The sequence below is a fragment of the Lissotriton helveticus genome, chromosome 9 (genome assembly GCF_964261635.1).
Source record: "Lissotriton helveticus chromosome 9, aLisHel1.1, whole genome shotgun sequence".
Classification (NCBI taxonomy): Eukaryota; Metazoa; Chordata; class Amphibia; order Caudata; family Salamandridae; genus Lissotriton; species Lissotriton helveticus.
This window is the reverse complement of record NC_136070.1, coordinates 1,073,376,536-1,073,403,111: the sequence shown is the minus strand read 5'-3', so window position 1 is coordinate 1,073,403,111 and position 26,576 is coordinate 1,073,376,536. Positions and strand designations below refer to the sequence as shown.

The following is a 26,576-nucleotide window of genomic DNA, read 5'->3' as shown; positions in this document are numbered from 1 at the left end:
GCGTTTTGATTATCAGTTCGATACTGGATAACCTGTCCCCCAGATCATTAATTTTGGCCACCAGTGGTGATATGAGAGATGTTAATAAATGCTCAAGCTGGGCCAATGAAGTTGGTTGGAGGGGTGATGGGCGGTTTTCTATTTTTCCATGCGCCATATCCCCCGACACTGTGGTTGAGTTGGAGTGGGGATGAGAGGGACTGGTGCATAATTTTTTAATTTTGGCTTGCTTCTCGTTTACAATGTCATCGTCGTGCTTCCTTTTAATATTGGGCCCCCCCGGAGGTGCATTGGCTAGGGATTGGTGTTTATTGGAGTAAAGGGGTGAATTCTGCAGGGTGGCGTTTACATCGTCTGGATTGGTGGCCATGCTTATAGTGGGTGATATGTCCGGGGCATAGTTAGTTCCACACAGGGCGTTCAGCTCCTCCCAGATAGACATGTTATGATGCAATTCGCCAAAGTAGGTCAATTGAAATGTTAAAGGGACTCTCAGTACCTCTTTGAAGGAAATTTCAGGGGTGTGGCCCGTCCCGTCCTCCTTGGGCCTCTGAGGGCCGTAGAGGGCCCGCCCTTTGCCCGGGCTTCGCCCGGCGTCCCGCGAAGCGGAGCAGAGCGCTGCTTTATGGCGCCTCCTGGCGCTCTCGTGATGTCCCGATGCAGCGCCGCCACTGAGGCTGCTGGGAGATGTAGTCCCGGGGCGGCGGCGCTGTGGGCAACAAAGATTGGGTCCTGGCGGTGGCGACTGCAGTGGGGGCCTCCTCGCTTCCCCCCTCCAAGTGAGTAAATGTCCCGCGCGCTCCGCCGAGCAGAGCGCTGCTTTATGGCGCCTCCTGGCGCTCTCGTGATGTCCCGATGCAGCGCCGCCGCTGAGGCTGCCGGGAGATGTAGTCCCGGGGCGGCGGCGCTGTGGGCAACAAAGATTGGCTCCTGGCGGTGGCGGCTGCAGTGGGGGCCTCCTCGCTTCCCCCCTCCAAGTGAGTAAATGTCCCGCCAGAATAGTTAAATTTTGAATCATTTCCTTAGCAGTTGCGATGAGCTCAGTGGAGCAAAGGAGGATGATGGGCCCGTGAGGGAGGAGGGGTGGTGCCCATTCATCAGGGAGAGGTGAAATGGTTGGCACTAGTGGCACTGATCAGACCACCAAACTATGGAAGTATGTAATCACTCGGAATTAAATGTCATGTCTTGGAACATTAACGTGCTGGGCTCCAAAATAAAGCGCACCCTGGTGCTGCAATATATTAAAATGACAGACGCCCAACCTAGTTTTCTTACAAGAAGTTCACCAGAAGGATCAACACTGTGTTGCTCTGGATAGGGGTACACCCTGATCGCACATGCAGGCTACACCTCAGGCTCACGGGGAACGGGTATCTTGCTTAGGTTCACAACATCATATACTCCAGGCCAAACCTAGTGTGATCCCACAGGATGCAGGGAGACACGCTTACGCCACTTGGTGCCTCACTCTTGGATATGCCAATGGGCTCCCTGATCCTGGGAAGGAACATGAATTACATGATGTCCGTGACACAAAATAGATGGCCAGGAAGGGAGGAGACTCAGCCGGAACTGCCCTCAAATCCTTTTCAGATTCCATGGGTTTGAATGATCTATGGAGATCACAACATAAGACGAAGCGCCAATACACACACCTCTCAGCTAGACATGGTAGTCTCTGCTGGTTGGATTACATACTCACTCACTGTGATGGAGTGGGTCACTTTCAGGACACTAAACACTTAGCACACATCATATCGGACCAATCCACAGTGATTACCTCTCTCACGGGACCAGCCAGGGAGTCAGTTCTACTACCCCGAATAGCGGCATGGCACCTAAAAGACAGAAAAATGCGACACCAGATAGTGGAAGGCACTGAACGTTATTTCCAACACAATGAATGGTCAGTGGTTTCGCCCTGTACCCCCACAGTGCTATGTGGACATGCCCAGGCTCTTATTGGGGTAAAGAAAAAGGAAAGATTGGCACGATATTAGACCTTGGAAAGGGAGATCAAATCCTTAGAAGACGACATACTGATGGGGGAGGCCCCAGGGACAGATTTGGTACATTGCTTATATGTTCGTCAGCGAGAAATGAAGGACATTGCAGAGAATGCTGCGAGGGCCATGCTCTAGCGGTACTGAGGAGGCTATACGACGTGGGCGACACGGCCATCAAGCTTATTGCCTGGTTGGATAAACGAGACAGAAGCAGAAATTGGGTCACCAAACTACACTATCATTAGGGTGGGGTACACATGGTGAGTGGGGACATAGCTGAGACATTTGCAACATACTACAAGAACATAAACACATCCGTGTCCCACAGGTCGTGTGGGGGACTGTGCAGAGCTCCTGGTGGCCCTGACACTAGGAGTCCACTCAGAGGAGGAACAAGAGACCTTAGATTGGGACTTGACGGTAGACAAAATTAAAGAGGCGCTTAGGGGAATCCAATCCGGCAAGGAGGTGGGGCCTTACGGCCTCCCCCTTGAACTGTTTAAATGCGTAACCCACAAGATCTCTCCTCACCTTCTCAACATGTTCCTGACTGCGAGGGATGCAGGAGTCCTCATGACGGACCAGAGAACGGCCACAATTGTGGTGATCCCCAAGAAGGGCAAGCCCCAGATGGCCTGTAGTTCATACTGCCCCATATCCCTACTCAACATGGAACCCAAGGTACTGGCCAAGGCTTTGGAAAACAGACTGACAGAAGTTGTAACATCAGTGATCCACCCAGATCAGTCCGGCTTTATGCCGAGATGGGGCACCCACCAAAACCTACGGCGATTGTATGGAGTGATGCACATGACTGCGAAATTAGACTTGGAGGAGGCAGCTTTGCTCTCCTTAGATGCAAGAATGGTCTTTGATAGTGTCGAATGGGCTTACATTTTCGCAGTTTTACCTAGACTGGTGTTCGGCCCTAAATTTTGTTCATGGGTCCGCCTACTATATAATGTCCCTATGGCAAGAGTATGTGTGAATGGTGCTGTATTGCGTGCCTTTGTTTTAGGCAGGGGCACACCATAGGTTTGTCCCCTGTCGCTGATGATCTTTGCCCTAGCCCTGGGGCCCCTGGCAGCTTGGGTGCACCAAGACCCACTTATCTGGGGAAATCTGAAGCGGGGGAGAGAGGCAGAAAAGGATCTCCTTGTACGCAGATGATATCTTGCTCTATGTGACAAGGCCCCGTTTCTCGATCCTGCGGATTCTCAAAGTGTTCTACCTATTAGGGAGTTATTCGGGCTACCAAATCAATTGGGATGAGCCCCTGATTTTTCCACTCTCAAAAGGGGAGCTCGACCTTACACCCCGCTGCCCAGCACTGGTGGAGAATTGGGGTTTCCGCTACCTGGGAGTCCACCTGACCAGAAGTGAGGAGGACTTCCTACAACACAACTTATTCTCCCAGTTAGAGCGGTACTGAACAGACGTGACCCACTGGCGAACAGTGCAGATTAACCTAATGCGTAGAGCGGTGCTCTTTTAAATTATGACCCTCCCTCGCATGCTATACATACTTCAAAACACCCCCTACAGGGTCCCCAACAGCTTCTTCAGCAAGGTTAACAGTGCACTATGTTCGCTACTCTAAGATGGGGCAGTTCACAAATATCCCTTGCAAAACTCCAGCGCAGGGTCTTTGATGGAAGCCTAGCGATCCCGGACCTTCATACCTACTATTTGGCTGCTCAGTTAATAGTGTGGCTAACCTGATACCTTCTATCATATGATCTGGGGCTGCCCAATAATCCAGCATTTCTGGCGAGAGGTCACTACAGGGATGACTGTGGTCACAGGACTTACAGTCACAATGGAGGCTGAATGGCTGATCCTGGGTATCACCGGGAGAGAGAAATGGCCCAAATACCCTATTCTGTTGCTTGCTGTAGCTGCTGGGGTGGCAAAGCTAAATTTAGCCAGACTGTAGGGAGCGAGCAGACCCCCAAAGGTCCAGGAATGGGGAAATGATCTACACCGGTGCCAGTTGGCAGAACACGAGGACTATCAAGGCCAAGGATGCCCCCGTAAATTTAACACGATTTGGGGAACCAGGATACAATACAGGGGTGCCTAGGGAAGGGGTCGGTGGGTCTGGTGGGAGTATACAGGGTTTGTCAGTGTCAAATGCATCAGTGCTGCATGATACATACTGTGCATGTATATGGGTCACAGCTGGTCAAAATTAAGGTGAGAAATGTACAGGCTCCCTGCGAGTGGCCTATTAGGTTTGTTTTTCCTGTCAAACTGCATTGCTCTGACTCTGAAAAACTGCTTAATAAAGAGTTTTTTTTTTAAAAGCACACTGCAGTTGCATTTCACCCATGCGGCCACTGAAGGGAGGTATGAATGAAACCTGTTCTGCAGGTAACCCAGGTCATCATGAGAGGAGAGGATGATCTGGATGTCATCTGCATAAGTGATGAAAGGAAATCCAAAAATAAAGTTAATAGCAGCTAATAGAGTGAGGCAGAGGTTAAATATTTAGGCCTGTTGAAGGAGCACTGGGGATTCCACCCTAAAGATGTTTAGCAGGAGTGGGGAAATTAGTAAAATGGAACCCTCTGTTCTGTATCACATGAATGAGTCGATCCAAGCAAAGGTCCCAGAAGCGCATTTGATTTTGACAGTCAATGAGGAATAATTGCAAGACTACATCAAATGCAGCATAGCGGTCAAGGAGAAAAAGAGGTGCACTTGTATCTAGGCCTAGAATACGTTTAATATATTCACACATGGCAAGCTATCTCAAAGATGGGAAAACTGAAGAAACTGACTTGAAATCAACAAAAATTAATCTTAAGGTCAGAAAGGCTGGATATTTGTCAATTGGCTTCCTTTTCATGAGGTATGGCAGGAGAAGGTAGCCAAAATATAGTATCAAAGTTATTTACAATTGTAGAAAAGGACAAAAGTATTTTGAGGAGAGGCACAACCAGGCCTTCTTTTGAGGAGAAAGGAATAGTAGCCATAGAAAGAGAGCTGAACTAAGTGAGGAAGTGTAACCACTGTGAAGGCTAGGCTGTAGACAGTGAGGCAGAGTCCTCACTAGGACATTTCTACCTGGCCCAGTCACCAGGAGGAGGATTTGGCTTACCTAGGGGAGCACTGAGTGCACAGTGCTTGATAGAACATCAATATGAGGACACAATAATATTGGAAAGGGCTAGGTTAAATCTTTAAAGGTGAAGACACAAAACTCAACCAAGTGGTTTCAGGCAAATATAAGACTGTCAAAAAAGAGAGGGCTGGAGATGGCGTAAAATTTAGAGTTATACAGTGATAACTGTGCCACTCATCTATACTCCAAGTAAAAAAGGTGTCTGGGATAGGTGAATCATGCATAAAGAGAAAGGCAACCTAAGACACCATACAACACATGAATATCAATGTTCTCAAGTAGAAAAAAAAATAAAGTTCAGGAAAAAAATGAGACAAGAAATACTCCAGTAAGTTAAGCCCACATCACAACAGAGAACATATGCTTGGGCTTTGAGATGATAGTCCTGTAAGAGCTGCAGGCATTTGACTGAATCAAATACTGGTATAGAACTGAACAACATGTCACTCTAGTAGAGATGAATAGTAGTATGGGGATCACCACATAGGAAGTGTTGTGTGTTTAAACAGTAAAAAGCCAAGTGGGATGAACAGACTCATATACTAAAATGAGGTTATCCAGTTTAACCGGTCCTAGGTGGGAACAGACGCATATGCTGAAAGGATCACACAAACTTAGCAGCACCATGTAACGTGAGAGTTACAGAGAATGATTACTGCAGTTTCTAGTGACAGATAAGCCAGTTTTAACTGTCGTATTATAGGCTTATGGATCTGTCCAAGAAGATACATTCAGAAATAGCAGATAATTATCTGTATAACTGAGAATGTGTCAGAAAGCAAGCAACAAATATGGTTTTGAAGTGGATGGCGTGGAGATTATGTAAGGTGAAACTAAGCACAAGTAGAAAAATCGAGCCAACACAGTGTAATGTATATAGAACACGAGCAAGAGAACTTTGAAAAGCAATCAAGAATCTGATGTTTGAAAAGATAAAATCCAATATTCACCATGCTGTAGTAGACATAATGTTAAAAGTGGCACAAATGATGCATGAGTGGCGTTGGAAACTACAAATTTCGAAAAAAAAATTAAAGTGTTTGTGTTCAACCCAAGAGGATAAAGTGTCCCCTGTAGAGAACCTGAGAACAGGGCGAGCAGCACTAAGGTCATGAAGGCGGACCAGAACAAGATGATCCTCAACTAATATCATCAGGAAGGTACTGCTAGATTAAACCAGTGCAGCACTGGAGTACAGGCACAGACAATAAAATGCTTCAATGCTAGGCAAGCAATTCATTTTGAATTAGCCACTGCTCCCTAAGATATGGTCACTTCAAGTCATGGGACTGATTGGCATCAAAACAAGGACATAATACAGACAACATCAAATGAGAACTACTTACAATGCCTTCTTACGTGGCACAAGTTTGAGCTGTCTTGAACATCTTTAATTATCAATTGAGGTAATTTTACCCGTGTTGCTTGGTTGCCCGAGTACAACAACATAAATTGAGTTTCCATTTTTACCAGGAACGAGTGTAATTTAATGACTTTAAGTGCTCAAATGTATTCAAACCAACTACTACCATGGCTAGGGCAACTTTATTCTAGCATTTCTCATATCTGTATACCTTGAACAGCCTGGTAGCCAGCTATAGACTGTATTAGTACCCAACCTAGCTAAGACCTTGGCTCTCAGTAGTGTCTTTTAAGATAGCTGTCTAAATACAGCAGGGTGTGTTAGGCCACCCTGAATTCAGAGTACAGATAATCATCACTTTGGTAATTAATCTTTCCATAATTTAGATAAACAATAAACACCACATTTATTGCTCATAAATGGCCACAGGAATGTAATTGCTAAAGGTGTTTTGAACAACGACTGTAAAACATCTGTCTTCAAAGCATGTATTGCTACTTTTGTAACTTGCAATAGTATGTAGGTAGTCATGAACGTGTGCAACACCATGCTATGCCATTATCTAATTGCAACACACATGGGTGTCATTGGAGAATTTCTATAGTGCCTGTAGGTGCTATTGAATTAACCCTGTAACTGGGCCCCTGAACTGCAGAGGTTTACTTAAATGTTTTTGTTTGAAAAAACATTGGTGACTTATTTTAACCTTATCTGCTATAGACATGTATTTGCATAGTGGTACATATAAATCACATCACAAAAATTCATTATTGTTTCCAACATCTCTTTTCAAAATTAGATCAATGTTCTGAAATAATCTACTAGTACCCAATGTCCTGCACCTTCTTCCTACATGAGCGGGACATTCGGGTCCCAGTGGGGGCCCGGGGTGGTTCTGTGCTACCATTTAAACAGGTTATATTCAACTAACAACACCTTTATTTTACATGTAAAGAACAGCCTCGCAATTTGGTTGCAGAACTGAATTTGCTCTTTAAAATTAATTTAGTAAATAAAAGAACTTTTCTTATCTACAGTTCAGTAGGCAGTAGGTTATAAAACATCATCTAATACAAGCTGGAACAAACTGTTTCACCAAAACGGCGTCTTTCATGATCTATTAATGCCTGGCGGGAAAGAGTCTTTTACATTAAGATTGAGAGTAAGTCGATTGATTAGTATATAAATTGAATTTATTAGTGAGATCTGTATATTGATTTCAATGAAACTCTGTGCCTGTATATAATCTAGAGATGTATGAACATGTGTGTGATTTACCATTCATGTGTTTAGACTGCAAAAAATCCTTAGTGACCAGTGGAATGCCTGGTAACCTGAATGCTGTGCACACAAATCCAAGAACTTTAGTGATCAACAAATAGCATTCGATCCACAGATAGAGCATATTTTGAATGTTGTATGATATTAAATGACATTCAACTAAACATTGGTTATGCATGGAAGCGATATTGGTTTCTTTGGTAAGCTGTAGATTGCAGCCATGTACAATGACTGTGAGAGATTAGCTTATTGGAGGAGGGGGTGAAATCCTACTCAAACAGCAACCACTGTCCTTCTCAGGGTGAGGCACAAGTAAACCCCAAGTTAACCTGGGATCAACGCTGTGGGAGAGCAGTCAGGCTTAACTTAGAGGTAATGTGTAATATATTTAAGCAGCACTTAAACAGTACTGAAGTATAAACACAATGCAAGAAAAATCCCACTCTAATTTAAAAAAATAGAGCAAACTTTAATAAATCCTGTTGTCGTCATGAGCCAGCAGCCCGGAGCTTTGTAGTAACCCTCCTCGTGAGTGGTTGATGCTGTAGCGCGAAGATAGTGTTGATGGAACTTTATGTTGTGATTGGCAAGGTTTCATGCCAATGGGCCCACTTGTGGTTGTCAAGAGCCCATAAACTTCAATTCAGTCTCTTTGAGGCAACACCAACGGTCCAGGGCCTACACTTGGGGCTCAGGGGCTTGCTCAAGCTAGATCTTGGTGCTGGATCTGGTGGTTGGGAGCCTATTATGTCCCTGTCGCTCTGAACAGGAGTCCAGGAGACTAGACCTTGGAATCACTCTGAATGTCCTGGGTTCAGGAGGAGGTCCAAATCCCTCTGACACATAGGAGAGCAGCAGGGCGGCAATCCAGTAGGGCGACAGTCCAGCACAGTGGCAGTGCTTTCAACAGCACAGCAGTTCTTCTTCCTGGCAGAGTCTCCACAGGTCCAGAAGTGTGCTGAAGAGTTGGTGTCTGAGGTCCAATATTTATATCAGGTGCCTCTTTTGAAGTGAGAGACGCTTCTAGAGGCTTCCCTTTGAAATGTACAGGTTTCCTGCCTCCCCTGCCCTAGTTACAGACTAACTACAGGGGGTATGCAGCCCTTTGTATGGAGGCCGGGTACCATCTATTCAAGCACAAGTAGGGCTGTGCCCAGTTCTGCCCTCCCAACCTGCCAGTAATGGCCCATCGAGGCAGACCTAAGCTCTCCGATGTGTTTGGCTGTCAAGGAGCAATGCACAAAGCACAACTGTCAGCTAAACCCAGTCATGTGAACCAGAGACAGGATATAGGTACTAAATCGCTAAGGAAAGAAAACGGCAACTTTGTAAAAGTCGCATTTTCAAAATTGTAATAAAAAATACGACTTCTCTTTAAAAGAGGATTTTTCATTATAAATACAAAGACACCAAAATGAACTGGTTACCTAATCCCACTTGGAAGTTACAGTGTATTATATGTAATTAGGTATTTCCAATGTCATCCAATAGGAGAAGAAATCTTTGCAGTGAAAAAGAATTTCTTAGTGAAAAAGAAATGTAGGAGTTTTTCACTACCAGGACATTTAAAACTTAAAAGTGCATGGTCAGCTTTTTAAGTACACTGTATCATGCCATCTGGGATGTGTAGGGCCTACCTTAGGGGTGACTTATATGTATTGAAAGGAGGTTTATAACTTCATGGCACTTTAAAACGACACACACAGGCTACAGTGGCAGACCTGAGATCTTTTTAAGGGCTAATTAAGTGTGTGCCACAATCAATGCTGCAGGCCCACTAGTAGCATATAATTGGCAAGTCCTGGTCACATGCAATGCCACTTTACTAGGGACGAACAAGTACATTAAATATTCCAATTGGGTATAAGCCAACTCTACCTTCTTTCAAGAAGAGAGCACAAACACTTTCAATCAATCAATCAATCAATCTGGATTGTAAAGCGCTGCTTATCACCCGTGAGGGTATCTAGGTGCTGGCGGTTGTTGCTGCTGGGGGTAGATTAGTCCAACAGCCAGGTTTTAAGACCTTCCCTGAATTCCTATAGGAAGGGGAGGTCCAGATGTGAAGGGGGAGGCCATTCCAGGCCTTGGCGGGCAGGTAGGAGGAGCAGCCACCACTTCTCCTTCAGCAGAGGGGCGGAGTGTGCACGAGGGAGAGGGAGTTGGAACGCAGTTGTCTGAGGGGTTGGTGGAAGCTCAAAGTATAGTTGATGCAGGCTAATCCTTGGTTGTGTAGAGCCCAGAAGGCGTGGCCGAGTATCTTGAACTGGCACCTCTTTTGTACGGGGAGCCGGTGAAGTGTGCAGAGATTCCTTAAAGCCAAAACAAAAACGGGTTCACAAAACAGGGAGTGAAGGCAAAACATTTGGGGCAGTGCCTGCTGAAAGAGCCAGGTCCACTAGAACCCCCCTCCAGCCAAAAGTCAGGGTAGACTAATCAATACTTTGATTGACTTCTCTACTTAAGATGCAGAACATCTTCTCCTTCAGCATCTTCAACATCTCTGTTATGCAGGGGTACTTGTCAGTTCTATGCCTCTCTGAATTCAGTTGGATCACTCTCTTTATACTCTCCTAAGTCACAGGACTGACCCATAGGGAACCCTTTTCGTACTTGTGGACCTCATCTATGAAGCACCTAACCTTAACTTGCTCACAGATGCATCCCAGAGAGTACCACCATGGCCAACTATGTGATGCGGCCATATAACCCCTCGGATCAGACGTCAGTCCCTGACCTAAGTAAACTTCTGCCCATGAGGACAGCCATCAACAGAGGCCACTGACAGCTGCAAATGTCAAGAGCCAGGCCCCAGATCATCCAGGGTTCTCTGAGGTTTTTCAGAGTAAGGGGCGATAGACCCTCGTGTTCTACACCCCACTTTAATTTTCCTTCCCAACTTGCAACTGGCCACTCAGCACAAGGTCTGTACCCTAAGGCTGAACATGTGTTTGGTGAGCCAGGACTCCCAGAGGGAACCACCAACATCCTCAAGGGTGACACACTCTGTCTGTGTCATGCAGGAGTCTGCCCGGTGCAAGTCTCCAAACCTCTGTCTCTGTGACAGCTCAGGAAGCACCTCCAAGTCCGAAGAGCCTCACCAGGGTCAGCCATAGGGTGCTCAGTTCTCAGAGCTGGCAACCCTTGATCCCCTGGTACTCTCACTGTAGACTGCTTACACCCTCTATCTGGAAAACTACACCCTCCCTTTGGGAGCAGTACTCCCAGAATCTGAACTGTCAGGGTGCCCTGGGTAGCTGCTCCTCCCACTTCTCCTAACCCGGGGGGCAACTCATTCCCCCATATGCAGTCTATGAGCATCTGGTGATAACTATGACCTCCTCTAGGTCACCTCCCACTCATACCAAGGCCATGGGCCGAAAAAACCCTCGCCCTTGGGCCTGTGTCACCCGGCACGCCTGACCAGTGTGCTGCTCAGAGACAACCAGTTTTTTACTACCATGGTCTGGATGGCCCCAGTGTCACTCAGACGACCCCATTCACCTTGACTGTATGGGGAACAGAGAGTGATGCTCGGCAACCACCTCTCCCCGGCAAAGTCTTTGCAATGTGGGGTGCCACAGGGGTCGGCATTAAGTCCGACCCTGTTCAACATCTACGTGGCCCCCCTTGCCAGGCTTGTAAGATCGCAGGGGATGGAGGTGGTATCATACGCCGATGACACCCAGATCATGGTTTCACTCACTCAGTCCTCTGTCATAACATCTGCCTCTAGCTTCAGGTCCTGTATGCAACATGTTGCAGATTGGATGGTTACCAACTCCCTGAAGCTAAATGGCGACAAGACTGAGGTCCTGGTCTTTGGGAAGGACCAAGATATCTGGTCGAGTGAATGGTGGCCCTCCTCTCTTGGCATCTGCCCCACTCCCTCGCAATCCGCCAGAAATCTGGGTGTGGTGTTCGATACTTCACTCTCGATGTCCCTACAGGTGAATCGGACTGTTTCGACCTGCTGGGGCGTGAACAGGACGCTCAATAGAATTCGCAGTTATCTGTCTCTTCAAGCACGCAAGCAGATTGCAGTCGCCCTTGTTGGTTCCAGGTTGGACTATTGCAACTCTCTTTACATGGAATCCAACAAGGGCCTCATACATCGACTGCAAATCGTGCAGAATGCTGCTGCACGTTTTGTCCTGGATCTTCCCAGGGCCTCTTCTGCTACTGCTGCGAGGAGAGACCTTCATTGGCTGCCTATTCAGCACAGAATCTATTTTAAAATTCTGTGTTTGACCTACAGAGCTCTCGAGGATGGACCTAAAGGCGCTATCAGCTCCCTGCTTACCCGTTATCACCCTACAAGGTGTTTGCGCTCTTCGGGACTATTCCAACTTGTTGTCCCCCGCTTTAAGCTCACCAGATGGGGAGCTAGGGCCTTCTCCGTCGTTGCGCCACAGCTCTGGAACATCTTGCCGATGGAGTTGAAGATTTTACCCTCTCTATCGCTCTTTAAAAAGGCCTTAAAAACGTGGTGTTTTTCCAGAGCTTACACAGGTTGAGCTGCAGGGTTTTTTGTTATGAGCTGGATTTGGAATTAGGCGCCTTGACGCCCATTGGGCTAAGTTTGCGCATGATAAGACCCCCTTCAATTCAATTCAATTCAATGGACATGACAACTCTCACCCTCATTGATCACCTGACTACCCTGTGAGTTCACCTCCCAACTAAAGGAGATTAGGCCATGATCTACCGCCAGCCCCCCTGGCCAACTTACCCCTAAGACAATATTGGCCACCCCTGCAGACCCCACCAGTCGCTGATTTCTTAGGACAGACAGAGTTTCCTTGCTTGTGTCCTAGCTGAGAACAATCATAGCAGCTAGGTTGGAAATGGGGCACCCCGCTACCACCGCCCAACAGAACCTCCACCATGTTTCACATGAGGGGCATGGGAATCCTTTCTTCCCCCCTTTCTCTGGGACATGTCTGGGTCACTTTTAGCCTACCTCCACTCTGCTTAAGGGAACCTCAGCCACACTTCTTGGGGTCACTCCCAGGTACCTTCTTGGGGACACTGGTGCTGAGCTAGTGGTTCACATCCTTAGCAAGCTCCCTGGGACCAGTGAGCTTACTATAAATAGGCTTTGGCCAACTCTGTAAAACAAACACTGCAAATGTGCTCTCTTGCAAACAGCCCTTTGTAATCATTCACCTCAATACCCTTCACCCACCCATTCAGTGCCATGAAAAAGGAATCCACAAAATCCACCCAGGACCTCTGGGCAGCTTCTGTCTGTCCCTAAACTTCTCCCTGTGCTTTTCAGGGCTAAGGCCATATTTTCTGACAAGGGTTTCCTTCATGAGGGATACCTCATCCTTCCCCCCCCTGCTCTAGGGCCAGTAGGCCCCCTCCCCTCACTACAGATATGCTTTCAGAGGCAAGTCCCAACCCTCCTCAGGGATACTATGGATCTGTAAATCTACCCGATAAGCTTCAAACCACTTGATAATGTTTTTCCCCCACAACAAAATCAGGCACCAGACACTTGGGGATCCGGACGATCTTGTCTCCAGAGGGAACCTTTGGTACGCAGCCACCATAACTGCTTGACCCTGCCTGTCTGGCTTTCAGGTCTGGCTCCATAAGACTCAGGTCATGAACCAACAACATTTTTCTCTCCTCCAGGGCTCTCTCTGGCTCAGCCTACTTTTGTTCTGCCTCCATGACCAGTTGTATTTCCTCAAGGGCTAGTTTTTTCCTTGTTAAAGCCCTCTAAGCCTCAGCTGTCTTCATGCCTTCAGTTTGACCATTTGCAGCCTGACTTCCCTTTTAGCCTTCCTGTCCCCCAGCTCCTCTAGGGGCGGCCTTGCAAAGAAAAAGTGCTCTCCGCTCTGGCAGGGAGCTCCAACTCAGGAGACAAGTCATCCCCCCTCACCTGAATGCTGAATCTCAGGACTGGTATTCAGGTTCTCTCCTTGCCTTTCCACATTAACATCCCCTTGTTGGTCGTCTGTTGTGACTGGCAACTGGTGGGCCTCAGTCCATACCCTCAGAACCTTAGGAGCTCCGGCTTCCTTGTGCTCCTCTAGCCGGGGAGCAGCCCACTCTCCTTACAAACTTCTTTGAGCTCAACCACACTGTAGCTCTCCAGACTGAGGAGTGGAAGTGTGCATTAGGGCCCTGTCACGCTCAAAGTTGCAACTGTTTAGGTTCCAGCCTTTCATCCTTTTGAGTTAATAATGAAACCCACACACTTGGGGAATAGACCTAGATGACAGTTATAGTATTATACAATGTCATGAAGTAAACAGGAAAGCAATTACTACCTTTAGCTTATTCAGATATTGTCTTGTATGGGTAACCAAAAGGTCTTCTTCAGAAGCTTCATGAGCCATCACAATTGTGTCATCTTCAATGAGACTTTCTTCTGCAAGAGGAGAACAAAATATAATTTCATTACATGCAACATGTCAATTGTGAGTAAACTTTTTAAAAAGATTTGATGTGCCACAAGACTAAATATAGGTATGCCATACAATAACATTTTGATCAGTGATTAACATCACCCTAAGAGTAAGAGAGAACAAAGAAATGCCATGGAACAATCATCCAGATTCATCAATGTCCCGATTTGCGAGTCCTTAATAGCGATTATTAAGGAATCGCTATTAAAGACTCGCAAAACGGGATTCATGTAGAAATCGCAATATTATTTGCGATTTCTACAGCTTCCTTATTTGCGATTAGCAAATTGTTAATCGCAAATAAGGAATGACTCCCCATTCATTCCTATGGGCCTAAAGGCAAAACGGGATTCATGTAGAAATCGCAATATTATTTGCGATTTCTACAGCTTCCTTATTTGCGATTAGCAAATTGCTAATCGCAAATAAGGAATGACTCCCCATTCATTCCTATGGGCCTAAATGGGGAGTCATTCCTTATTTGCGATTAGCAATTTGCTAATCGCAAATAGGAATGCGATTTCAAGGGTGCCAGGGGTGTCCAAAGGACACCCTGTAGCACCCCTGAAATGTAAATGTAGACTGATGTTGCGCACAAACATGTCCAAAGGACATGTGTGTGTGTAACATACAACTTAGAAAAATGCACTAAAGTGCATTTTTCTAAGTTTTCGCTATTTACCACGAAGTCAGACTTCGCAGTAAATAGCGGCCAAAAATAGCGATTTCGCAATTCAAAAATGGTTCATGAATTGCATTTAAGGAATCTCAAATAGAGATTCCTTAAATGCAATTCCTCGCAATTTAGCGATTTTGCAATTTGCGATTTTTGCAGTTGGGGTGATGAATCCCAAATGCAAAAATTGCGCTTGCAAAGGGCCAGATTCTCAGAATCTGGCCCTTTGCGAGCCGATTTTCCGTTGATGAATCTGGCTGAAAGTCTCCTATCATTGGCAATAAACAGAAACACAACTGACCTGACATGATACCCCTAGCAAAAACTTTTTTTGAGAAGCACTTGATTCTTCAGTTTTATTACACATTAAAGTTCTATCTATGGCAGTTTTCTGGGAGGGTTATCACGCCAGGAGCCTACCTCTTGCCCCGCTGAGGTCCCGCTGCGGTGTGCTGTCTGTTCTTCGTGGCTGTGGGGCGGCCGGGCTCTGCTCCGCCGCGGTACATCTCCCTGCATTTCCGACTGGCCGGGCTTGACTCCGCCGGTCGGGAGATCAAGCGGACTACAGCCCCCAGCAGCCTTCACGCAAGGACGCCTCCCCCATCATCTCCTTGCAGCGCCAGGAGGCGCATAAAGCTGCACCCACTGCCGAGGACCGAGTGGCAGTTTTCTGGGAGGGTTATCACGCCAGGAGCCTACCTCTTGCCCCGCTGAGGTCCCGCTGCGGTGTGCTGTCTGTTCTTCGTGGCTGTGGGGCGGCCGGGCTCTGCTCCGCCGCGGTACATCTCCCTGCACTTCCGACTGGCCGGGCTTGGCTCCGCCGGTCGGGAGATCAAGCGGACTACAGCCCCCAGCAGCCTTCACGCCAGGACGCCTCCCCCATCATCACCTTGCAGCGCCAGGAGGCGCATAAAGCTGCGCCCACTGCCGAGGACCGAGTGGAAGTTTTCTGGGAGGGTTATCACGCCAGGAGCCTACCTCTTGCCCCGCTGAGGTCCCGCTGCGGTGTGCTGTCTGTTCTTCGTGGCTGTGGGGCGGCCGGGCTCTGCTCCGCCGTGGTACATCTCCCTGCACTTCCGACTGGCCGGGCTTGGCTCCGCCGGTCGGGAGATCAAGCGGACTACAGCCCCCAGCAGCCTTCACGCCAGGACGCCTCCCCCATCATCACCTTGCAGCGCCAGGAGGCGCATAAAGCTGCGCCCACTGCCGGGGACCGAGTGGCAGTTTTCTGGGAGGGTTATCACGCCAGGAGCCTACCTCTTGCCCCGCTGAGGTCCCGCTGCGGTGTGCTGCCTGTTCTTCGTGGCTGTGGGGCGGCCGGGCTCTGCTCCGCCGCGGTACATCTCCCTGCACTTCCGACTGGCCGGGCTTGGCTCCGCCGGTCGGGAGATCAAGCGGACTACAGCCCCCAGCAGCCTTCACGCCAGGACGCCTCCCCCATCATCCCCTTGCAGCGCCAGGAGGCGCATAAAGCTGCACCCACTTCCTCGTCCCGTGAGGACGCGTGCGGGACGCGCCGGGCGAAGCCCGGGCAAAGGGCGGGCCCTCTGAGGCCCTCAGAGACCGAAAGAGACTGGACTGGGCCACCCCCCTTGGTCCCCAGTAGTACCCCAGCAAAGGTAGTACCCTCTCACGTTGTATTATAAAGTGTAGCGGCTTATACTTCCTGATGGAGGGTAAAAGGAAAAGTAGAGCTGTGGTTAAAAAGACACCTATGCATACACGTTCTGCTACAAGAAAACTTACATCGGTGCCAACTCCATTACTCACTTTAACCGCTATCGATAGAATGTTGCAGCAAACAATTGGGGTTCTTGTAAATGCGATTGAAAACACGGAAAGAAGACTATCGTTACCATCTAGCCTATGTTTAATAACCCAATCGCCACAAGTAGCTAATACACCTGCAAATATTACAAACGAAACAACGTTTTCGCATGACTCCCTCTTATTACAATCTTTTGCAGGCCTGCCAGGGAATGACCAAAACCGGATTGTTGTACCACAACCTTTAGAACCTATTGTGTTTTCTACTAGGGAGAGTAGATTATCACTTACGCCCAACCTGACAACAAGTGTCATACCGCTACCCATAACATTGAATGATGTGTCTGATGACATAGGGGAGTTGGATGGCAGCGATATTAATGGTGTTATCCCTATTGCAGATTCAACTAACACTAGTTTGCCAAATAGCACAATTGACCACGGCCATGCCCGGCTCAAAAGGAATCTACTCACAGCAGAAAAGTGTTGGTAGTCACTAAGCAGTGCAAGAGATATAGACGTAAAAAGAAGAGAGTAGCCCAAACTGCAATAGACCATGAGAGGGAGAGTGAGGTACACCAAAATAGTGGAAAAATACTATCAAAGGAAAAACTAACCCCAACCAGTTTCGAGGGACTGGCGCAATATTTAGGAAAAATGATAAAATCCTATATTGCACCAGTAACTCAAATCTTGAAATCTCTAAGCAACAAAATAGAGAACCTGGAAAAACTGGGTGTAGCTAATCTAGATATTCTAGAACATCTGGGCACACAAGTTAAGTCCCCCATAGTTAATGCACCGACAGGGAGACCGAACAAAAATACGCCAAGTATGGCACCCAGAGTTCCTAGTGTACCCACCACGGTAGTGAACTTGGTATCAGCCACAAGTGGAACAAATACGTTAACAACTGCCGCTCCAAATATAACAACTGCCCAGAAAGTTGCTGGAGGCCAAAGGGAGACAGGTGATCGCACTTATAACAACAAGAACTTGCCGGTCCCTAGGCGCCATACTAACAACATTATCCCTGCCACAATTAACTTACCATCGGAATGCAGACCATATGTAGCTATCCTTGCAAACGTACCCAAACTGCAGCCTACCCAATTTGAAAATCAGGAAACCCTGAAAAACAAAACCTTGCACTGGCTTGTAAAAAATTGCGGTTTCCCAACGCGAGGGGCCAGCCAGATTATTTCCACTCATCCGGGTAGGTTGGGTGGGACCAAGTAAAAAAGAGATAAATGGGGATTGCATAGTTATAAATTACAGGACCACTGAATGGGCGAGAGATTCGATTCTAAATGCGCTTATACCATCTAACCATGAATATAACACCACGCTATTCCCACTTGATTATTTCTATAGGAACCAATTAGGAAGACAAACTACAACGCAGCCTTTCCAGCATCCCAGAGCTATACACATCAACTACCCCAATGTTTTCCCCATTCCACCCCCATTGTACAATATATATGACAAATTTACGGTTCCGATTTGTAACAGATTTCAGGTGTTCAACTCATTAGAGAAGAACGACTGACTGAATGTATCATCTATGGTCTCACTTCCTGAAATTATTGTATCTGGTGACATAGCTACAATCGAACAAGAGCAAGGGGGCCAAAGTGGGGTAGATGACTAAACTGAATTAAACTTAAACTTGACTAGTATTGAACAATGTATAGACAATGATACAACTGTGACAAATGTAAATATACCTATAGATACTAATATGACTGAGAGTCTAGGAACATCACTATTGACTGATCAGCCTGAGGATACACAAGACAACCCTGTCGACTGTCTTATGGTCACCACTTGGAATATAGCGGGAATTGCCGCTAAACTTTCTACCCCATTTTGGGACAATTTCATTATACAGGGCTATGATATAATATGCCTGCAAGAGACGTGGCACAGAGATCAAATACAAGTTGATGGTTACACCTCTTATAGCGTGGCTGCAGTAGCATCCAAGGCAGGCAGAGCAAAGGGTGGCTTACTGACTTTGGTTTCCACTAAATTAACAGAATTTAATGCTGTGGGATATGTGGAGGTGGGTGAACATGCGTCAGTCTTGCGACTAACACATAGTAAAGGCAGAGATCTAGTTATTGTGAATTTTTATAATAACATTGTGGGGCCAAATCGGGGTAAGATTGTCCCAGATATTGAGTGTGCAATAGAAGAATCAATCGCACGTTCAAATAAAACCCCTGTAATACTCTGGGTAGGAGACTTTAATATCCAAGCATGTAGTCACGCCCAGAAGGGGATTTGTGGACATCGAGAAGAGCATCCGGGTGTTGACAGCACTATCTTCAATCATTTCCCCCACAGTAATTATGGTAGTGCACTGAACAACCTGGTAGCTAAATTTAATCTGGAGCTACTAGAGTGTACAAAGAACAATAAAAATGAAAAACGCCCAACATTTAGAGGGAGAGATGCCCACTCAAACATTGATCATATTTTGGTGTCCAATGGTTCAGTCTACTCCAATGTTTGGGTAATAGAGCAACCAGTGAGTGACCACAACAGTATATCAGTGGAATTAATGGGTTGGGGCCCAAAATCAATTGTGTATGGTAGACCCGTCCAAGGGATCACGGCCGAGAGACTAAACGGCATGAGGATCAAATGGACCAAAATAGACCCTAATAAATTGATGATGGATACTATCAGCAAATGCAGTAGAGAGGTTGACTATTGCCTAGCGCCTAATGTGATTGCATCCACCTTACTTTCTAACTTTTTGAAAATAACGAATACTGTTGAGAAATCTCTGGCTGTAAGAACTACCAAGCCCAAAAGGAAGAAAACTGCGTGGTTCGACAAGCACTGTGCTCAGACACTAAAAAAGTTAAAAACAGCACTTGATAATAAACGAAGAGATAAAGATAGAATTAGAGAAGAGCGATTTAATTATAAATTTGCTCTAGCATCCAGAAAAAAAGAGTTGCAAAACGATGCATGGTATAAATTAGATATGGCTGCCGAAACAAAAGACCACAAATTATTCTGGGAAACTATAAATGGTCCCTTTCTAAAGAACGACAATATTCCCGAAGTCAGTTCTCATGTTAGCTGCCACGCATGGATTGTTCATTTTTCTGAAATTTTTAACTCTGATTTTAATTCAGATGGGTCCATTTTAAATACTGACATGACACCATGCCCCAAATGGCAGAAAATGCAGTTGCTTTTAACTTTGGATGAAGTTACAGAGGCGATTAAAAATAGTAAGGGTGGTAAAGCACCTGGGCCCGATGGGGTACCCATGGACTTTTATAAACACGAAATGACTCTATGGGCACCCATATTGACACGCTATTTTAATGCAGCTGTGGAGGACAACCTACCACTGACATGGGGACAGTCAATCATTGTGCCCCTTTACAAAAAAGGATCCAGGTCCGAAGTTCGAAACTATCGCCCCATCTCACTTCTGGACTCGACAGTTAAAATCCTCAGCCGAGTCCTACTAGTGAGACTGGAAACCTGGGTCGAGGAAAATGACATCTTATCCCCAGTGCAGTATGGGTTTCGCAGGGGGATGGGCACTATGGAGCAGTGCGTGAACCTGGAGCTCATAGTCGGCAAGTACACTAAGGCTAAAGATGGCAATCTTTTCCTGTGCTATGCCGACTTGAGTTCAGCATTCGATCTGGTGGAACACGCACTGCTCTGGCCTACCCTGCTGGAGATGGGTGCCCCTACTGAAATCATCCATCTGCTTAACAGGCTGTACAATAATTTGTCCAGTAAAGTTAGATTCGGAGCAGATGGAGAGTGTACCCCTTCTTTAAAACCAGGAGAGGCATCCGCCAAGGATGTGTACTGGCCCCTCTCCTGTTTTCCCTTTTTATAAATCAAGTTGATCATTGCCTAAGACAGACCAGTGTAGATGCACCTATCATTAACAGTAAACCAATCCCAATCCTCTTATACGCGGATGACGCGGTCCTTCTTTCCAGAACTCATAACGGACTGCAGCATTTATTTAACCAGTTCCACGTATTTACAGAAAGTAGGAAGTTGAAAATTAACTAAGGAAAGACGGTTACAATGATATGTGGTAAGAAACCAAGAAAATGTAAGTCTTTTTTCCTAGACGGGGAGAGATTAGAATCTGTCAGGAGTTTTTGTTACTTAGGCATTACTTTTTCAGGAGACGGAGGATGGGCCAGTGAACAGAAAAGTGTCCTTTTTAAAATGGTTAGGAATACAAGTTGTATTTTTAGATTTGCTGCTAAATTAGGGGGTCGCAGAATTCACGAAATGTTGTCCATATTTAAAGTAAGATGTATAACATCAGCCTCATACGGGGCCGGGGTATGGGGGTATGATGCCCAGAGTGCGAACTTGATTCAACGCGAGGAGAATGTATTTTTAAAACGATTAATTTGCGCCCCGGCTATGGCCTCAACCGAGATAATACACAGGGAACTTGACTTAAATTACGTTAGTGATTTAATTGTTCTACGTCCTTTGTCCCTATGGCGCTCAATTTGGGCAAAGGAAGAGACAAAGTTTACTCAGGATGTAATTACTGACTGTATTAAGCTCGAACGCCGATCAAATATCCTCTGGCAATGCCACATACAACACTGGTATAAAACCCTGTACGGCCTAAATATTTTTAAAGACCCATTAGCGGGAACTACGCTGTCGAAGCGGGAGTTAAAAGTCTCATTTCTTAAACATATGGTTGGGATTAGGATGGAAAGATATGTAAAACAAAGTACGTTTAATCTCTATCTGGAATATAACATTAATGGAGGCTTTCAAACTTATCTCACTGTTGTTAGTATTAACTCCCACCGCTTTGTATTGACCCGTCTCCGGTTGGGCATTGTCCATCACTTAGTGGCATTCCCCGTGGCTAAGAAACCTGGTACCTGTCTCTGTCCCTGTGATGATAAATCCAAACAGAGCACTAGTCACTTTATGTTATCATGTAATTTTTATACTTCTTTTAGGAAATTTTATCTGAAACCCATCTTTTTAAAATACAATACGCGTGGTACACAAACAGCGATGCAACTGATGTTTAATTTAGAGCCCCCTGACGTATGTTTCCATGTGGCCACTTATATTTTAAAATGCATTTCTGTTCGAAAATCAATTATCGTATGAATTCAATTAATGATGCATTCTCTGTATATTTTATTATGTTGAAACTGAATATTTTACAATTTATACTACCATAGCCAGCAGAACATAGTGAGAAAAATTCCCAAAGTATCTGATCTTGTGTTGCGAAATTCACATTGCACTTTAGGAAGGACACTCGCACTTTATTATGCTAATTTGCACATACTAATGATGGATAAATGCTGCTATTGCCATAGGCACTTTAGGAAGGATGTTTTTTTTGACACTCTGCACTTTATTATGCCAATTTGCACATTTACTAATGACGGATAAATGCTGCTATTGTACAGTGCACTTAGCAAAAATAGGTATAGTTGTTTTGTACTTTATCCTGCCATGTTGCACATATTTTAGTGGAAGTAAGCTTCATAGATTCAATGCATCTGTAAGGATGACATAATTATTTTGCACTTTAATATTGCTAAATTTGCACAGTTATAAGTAACCAATTGTATTTGGAATTGGTAGAAAATTATCTTCACATAAATCATGCATCTGTGAGGATGATATAATAGATTTTGCACTTCGATACTGCCAAATTTTGTATATACATTTGTAGGCAAATGTACCTAATAGCATTTTAAAGACTGTCGGATATTTGTCGTTAAATGTATAATGTATTTAAGCAACCTAGGTATTTAGAACCCAAACTGATATATATGTATGTTGTATTTAGTTATTTATTCTATGTTTGTTGCTATATGGTTGTATTTTTACATACCGAATAAAGCAACTTTTGAATTGAATTGAAGTTCTATCCAGTGTGCTTAAATAAATATTATTGATATTTGGGAGAGGGAGGATAATCCTCCTTAGAAAACCATCTTTATGTCTGAAACAGACCAGGAAAACTGCCTACCAGGAAAACTGCTATTTTCCAGTTTGCCATAATTAATCTTAGAACAGTTGAGATTAGTATGGCTCAACTGCAAGCAGCGCTCCTCATCAACTGTGCACCACACCCTCCTGCTAAAGAGAAACTCACAGAACCTTTGGATATGTAAGAGATAAAAACACTTCTGACTGTCCAACGTACTTCTAAAAGTATAGTCAAAGATTTCCTGTTTTCCTGTACATGCAGTCTGATAAGGCTTTTATCAATCAAGAGAGCACTACTCAAGTCCCTGGTGCCCCTGCCTTGTCCTATGCTCCAAAACAATAGATCATGGAATTGATGACATGCACTTGTTTTGACCTGTGGTCTACCACATGCCATAAGTGGGACATTATCAATATATCTTTTAAAGTTGTGTATTCTCAAAGAGTTGGTATTTACCTCTAAGAATGATACTGGATACCGCACAAAGAGAAATGCCCTCGAATTTGGCTAGTGCTTTCAAAATAGTCGAGAGTAGATCACAAACTAAGTGACTGGCTCTGTCGGTCCCAATTTCTACAACTGTGCAGCTAGTGCCTGAGGCTAGATTATCAGTTCACTTTTGATTTCTCGGAAGTTCTGTACAGCAATCCAGAGAAATGAAATGGCCAAGGGGCAGGAGCCCAAGTTACTGACCTCATTTAAGAACCTGGAATAGATTCAATGACTTAGAAAAGATTGAAGTTGCAAATGTGCTGACCCAAATCAATTAGATCACTTTATGTGTACCCTGGAGCCAACTGCTATGGACACATACTAACAGAGAAAAGAAAGCGATGGCTCCTACTGACCCACAGCTCAGACAGAACTAAACACAAACATTGCCAAGTAAACAAGAAAAACTACAGTTATTAGACAATGGGTGTAAGAGAGTGGATTACTATTTGGGGTGGGAGAGTGCCCACCACACGAAATATACCACTTCTTGACACGGTGAACCCTTAAAATGTCACTACATTAACATGAGCTCAACCCACTCGTAGTTATGGCATAGAGAAGACAGGCTTAACTTGGGGCAATGTGTAAAGTATTTATGCAGTACCAAAACAGTAACAAAATCAAAACACCAAGCAACAAAAATTCCAAACTGAATTACAAAATTAGGGTACAATTTAATAAACTAAATGAAACCAAAACAACAAAAGTCTAATAATGGGAACGAGAGATATGAGTTTTTACATTTTTATATGAAAATAGCATCTAAAGGGGATGGCGGTGATGGGTGGGAGCACTCACCAGCTGGAGGCTGGTTATCTGATTTAGGGCTGTGACTACACCAGATCACAAATAACATTGGCAGATCAGTGGTACAATACTGCAAGTTTTTCACACACCATAACGTACTCCACCAGACATGGCAACAAGAATCCCAACAACAAGAAATAGAGAGCACGGTAGCTCGCACACTCCAGGTTGGGAGAGGAGGGACGTGGCACTGGTCTTTGGGTCCAAGTCGGTGCTGGATCTTAGCTGTCACCGTACACCGGAGGAGCCTCGCTCAGTCAATATGGCCACAGACAAGGAACCTAAGTTGCCCAAACAGGGGAAAATGGACTGATATGCAAGAGTGGTGATCCCCCAGGTCGGGCCAGAGGATGGGCCACCATACCTGCCAGACAACCCGGAACTCCTGAGGCCCTACAATCCTCAAGGGAAGCCCTAGAAGGCAGAATAGGAGAGGTGCGATCTAAGGTCACCCTGCTTCGTCAAGACCTTTGAAAAGTTTCCTGATGAGTCACACAGGCCTAAACCAGAATGTCGGAAGTACAAGATGTGACAAACACCCTCCATAAAGAAGTCAAGGACTCACAGGCCGCCATGAAGGAAATGGCCTGGAGAGTAGATGAAGCTGAAATTCAAGCAAAGCGCAATAACCTGTAGGCTTCCCAGAAGGGATAGAGGGTCTAAACATGGGAACATTCCTAGAAAGATGGCTGAGAAATTTGGTTCCCACGGAACAATTTGAGTCCTGTTTTTTTATAGAAGGAGCAGACCAGGCAATAAATGCCAAACCTCCGACTGGTGAGCCTGCACCCGTTGCCCCGTTAATTGCGCATTATTCGAATGACCAAAACCGAGCCAGGATACTACGAGAGGTGAAACCTATGGGAGAGATCTGGAACTACACCTTTAGAATCACGGAGTTCCTGGACTACTCCTGATAGGTGCAAAAGCAGAGATGGACCTTTGACTCAGTCAAACCCATACTATGGACCCTTAACCTGCAATATATGTTGCTGTTCCATGCGAAACTTAAAGTCCTTTACAAAGGTAAAACACAATTTTTCCAAACACCAGAGAAAGCATGGGTCTGGCAGGTGGAATGTCCGATTCTACAACAGGTAAAAGGGGGATTGGGTAGCCAACTCTGCGCAACGCATGGAGAGGTGAGACCTAAAATTCAGAGACTGGGGAGGAGATGTGGGAATGGCACCATGAGCAGGGCGTACGCTGGGACACCTCTTTTGGTAAGGAGAAGAGCCTCGAAGTACAGCCTCCCATCTGACATGGATGGGGAACTGACTCGGAAGGGGAACAAGAAATGGCAAGACAAAATACAAGGAGTCGTCATGCCAGACTTGTCCGGTTAAGACCAGCCCTCAGCCTCAGAAGACAGTCACCCACTGATGGTGGAAATTGCCAATATGGAGAAATACTCCCCTGCCGGATGCTCTCCAGCTCCTGGCGAGGCCACAACACTTGATGGATAATGTAACTGACATCCTGGATGGGCCATGACGGAACAGTGGATGATACACATGCTTCGAACCACTGCCCCAGGAGAATCTTGATAGACATTGAGAGGGTGTTCAGATTTAATCTTTGTTTTTCTTACTTTATAAGGTTAAGAATGTTAGATTGGTAAGCACTTTGGGACATTGAAAAATAGGGTGGATGTTTAACTTGAGAGCGGGTGGCTGCCATCGGCAAACTAGGAGCAGGCAAATCTCCTGTCCCCAATAGAGACACGCCGGGATACTTAAAATGTATACCGAGGTGAAAGAGGAGGGAATACTTCTACCAGACCTCCGCTGACCCACGATAGTGGTGATCCATAAACCTGGGTAGCCAGCTATGGAATGTGGCTACTACCGCCCAATCTCCCTTCTCAATGTCGAGACAAAGATTCTGGCAACAATCCTTGCAGCACAGCCAATAACTGTGATAACCTCCCTAATTCACAAAGATCAATCAGGTTTTATGGCAAAGAGGTTGACCAGATTTAACTTTTGCACGTCCCACAATTGGCTAGAGACAGTACAAATAAAGGAGGATCCCCATGTATCGTTTATCCTTAGATGCTGAAAAGGCATTTGATGCCATTTATTGGGTTTGGACCAAAATTCCAAGACTGGATAGCGTTGCTCTACAGGAGCCCAATGGCTAACGTCAGAGTAATTGGGGAGGTATCTGCGGGATTCCCAATAGAGAGAGGCACAAGACAGGTCTGCCCCCTAACCCCGCTACTATTTGGTCTCACACTGGAGCCACTGGCTTGGAGGTACGGGCTCACCCGGGCATTACAAGCTTGTGGGTCTGGGAATCAGACGAAGGATGAAAGGATCTCACTCTACGCAGATGACATCCTCCTACATGTCTTGCGTCCCAGTGAAATGCTCCCAGGAGTGTTTAGGACTTTTGAGCAATATGGGGAACATGGTAGATACACGATAAACATATGACGTCTCTGGCCATCTGCGTATAGACAGGGAGTGGTTCCAATATTTAGGGCTCTACGTAACCTCAGATAGTGAAGATAGCCTCAACCGAAATATTCAGAGAATAACTGAAGAATTTCACAGAGATGTGGAAAGGTGAATAGCCTTGCAGCTCACGCTTTTGGGGAGGGCTGCCCTGTACAAGATGGGGACCTTGCCTAAACTGTTA

General features: G+C 45.7%; 1 protein-coding gene across 1 annotated transcript in view; it reads right to left on the bottom strand.

The window, feature by feature from the left end:
• The window catches only part of HDAC11 (histone deacetylase 11), a 258,327-nt gene that overhangs the window by 185,069 nt on the left and 46,682 nt on the right, over positions 1-26,576 (bottom strand). The window contains exon 3 of the mRNA XM_078661452.1: positions 14,065-14,165. Coding sequence (XP_078517578.1) covers positions 14,065-14,165 — 101 coding nt within the window. The remainder of the gene's footprint in view (positions 1-14,064; positions 14,166-26,576) is intronic.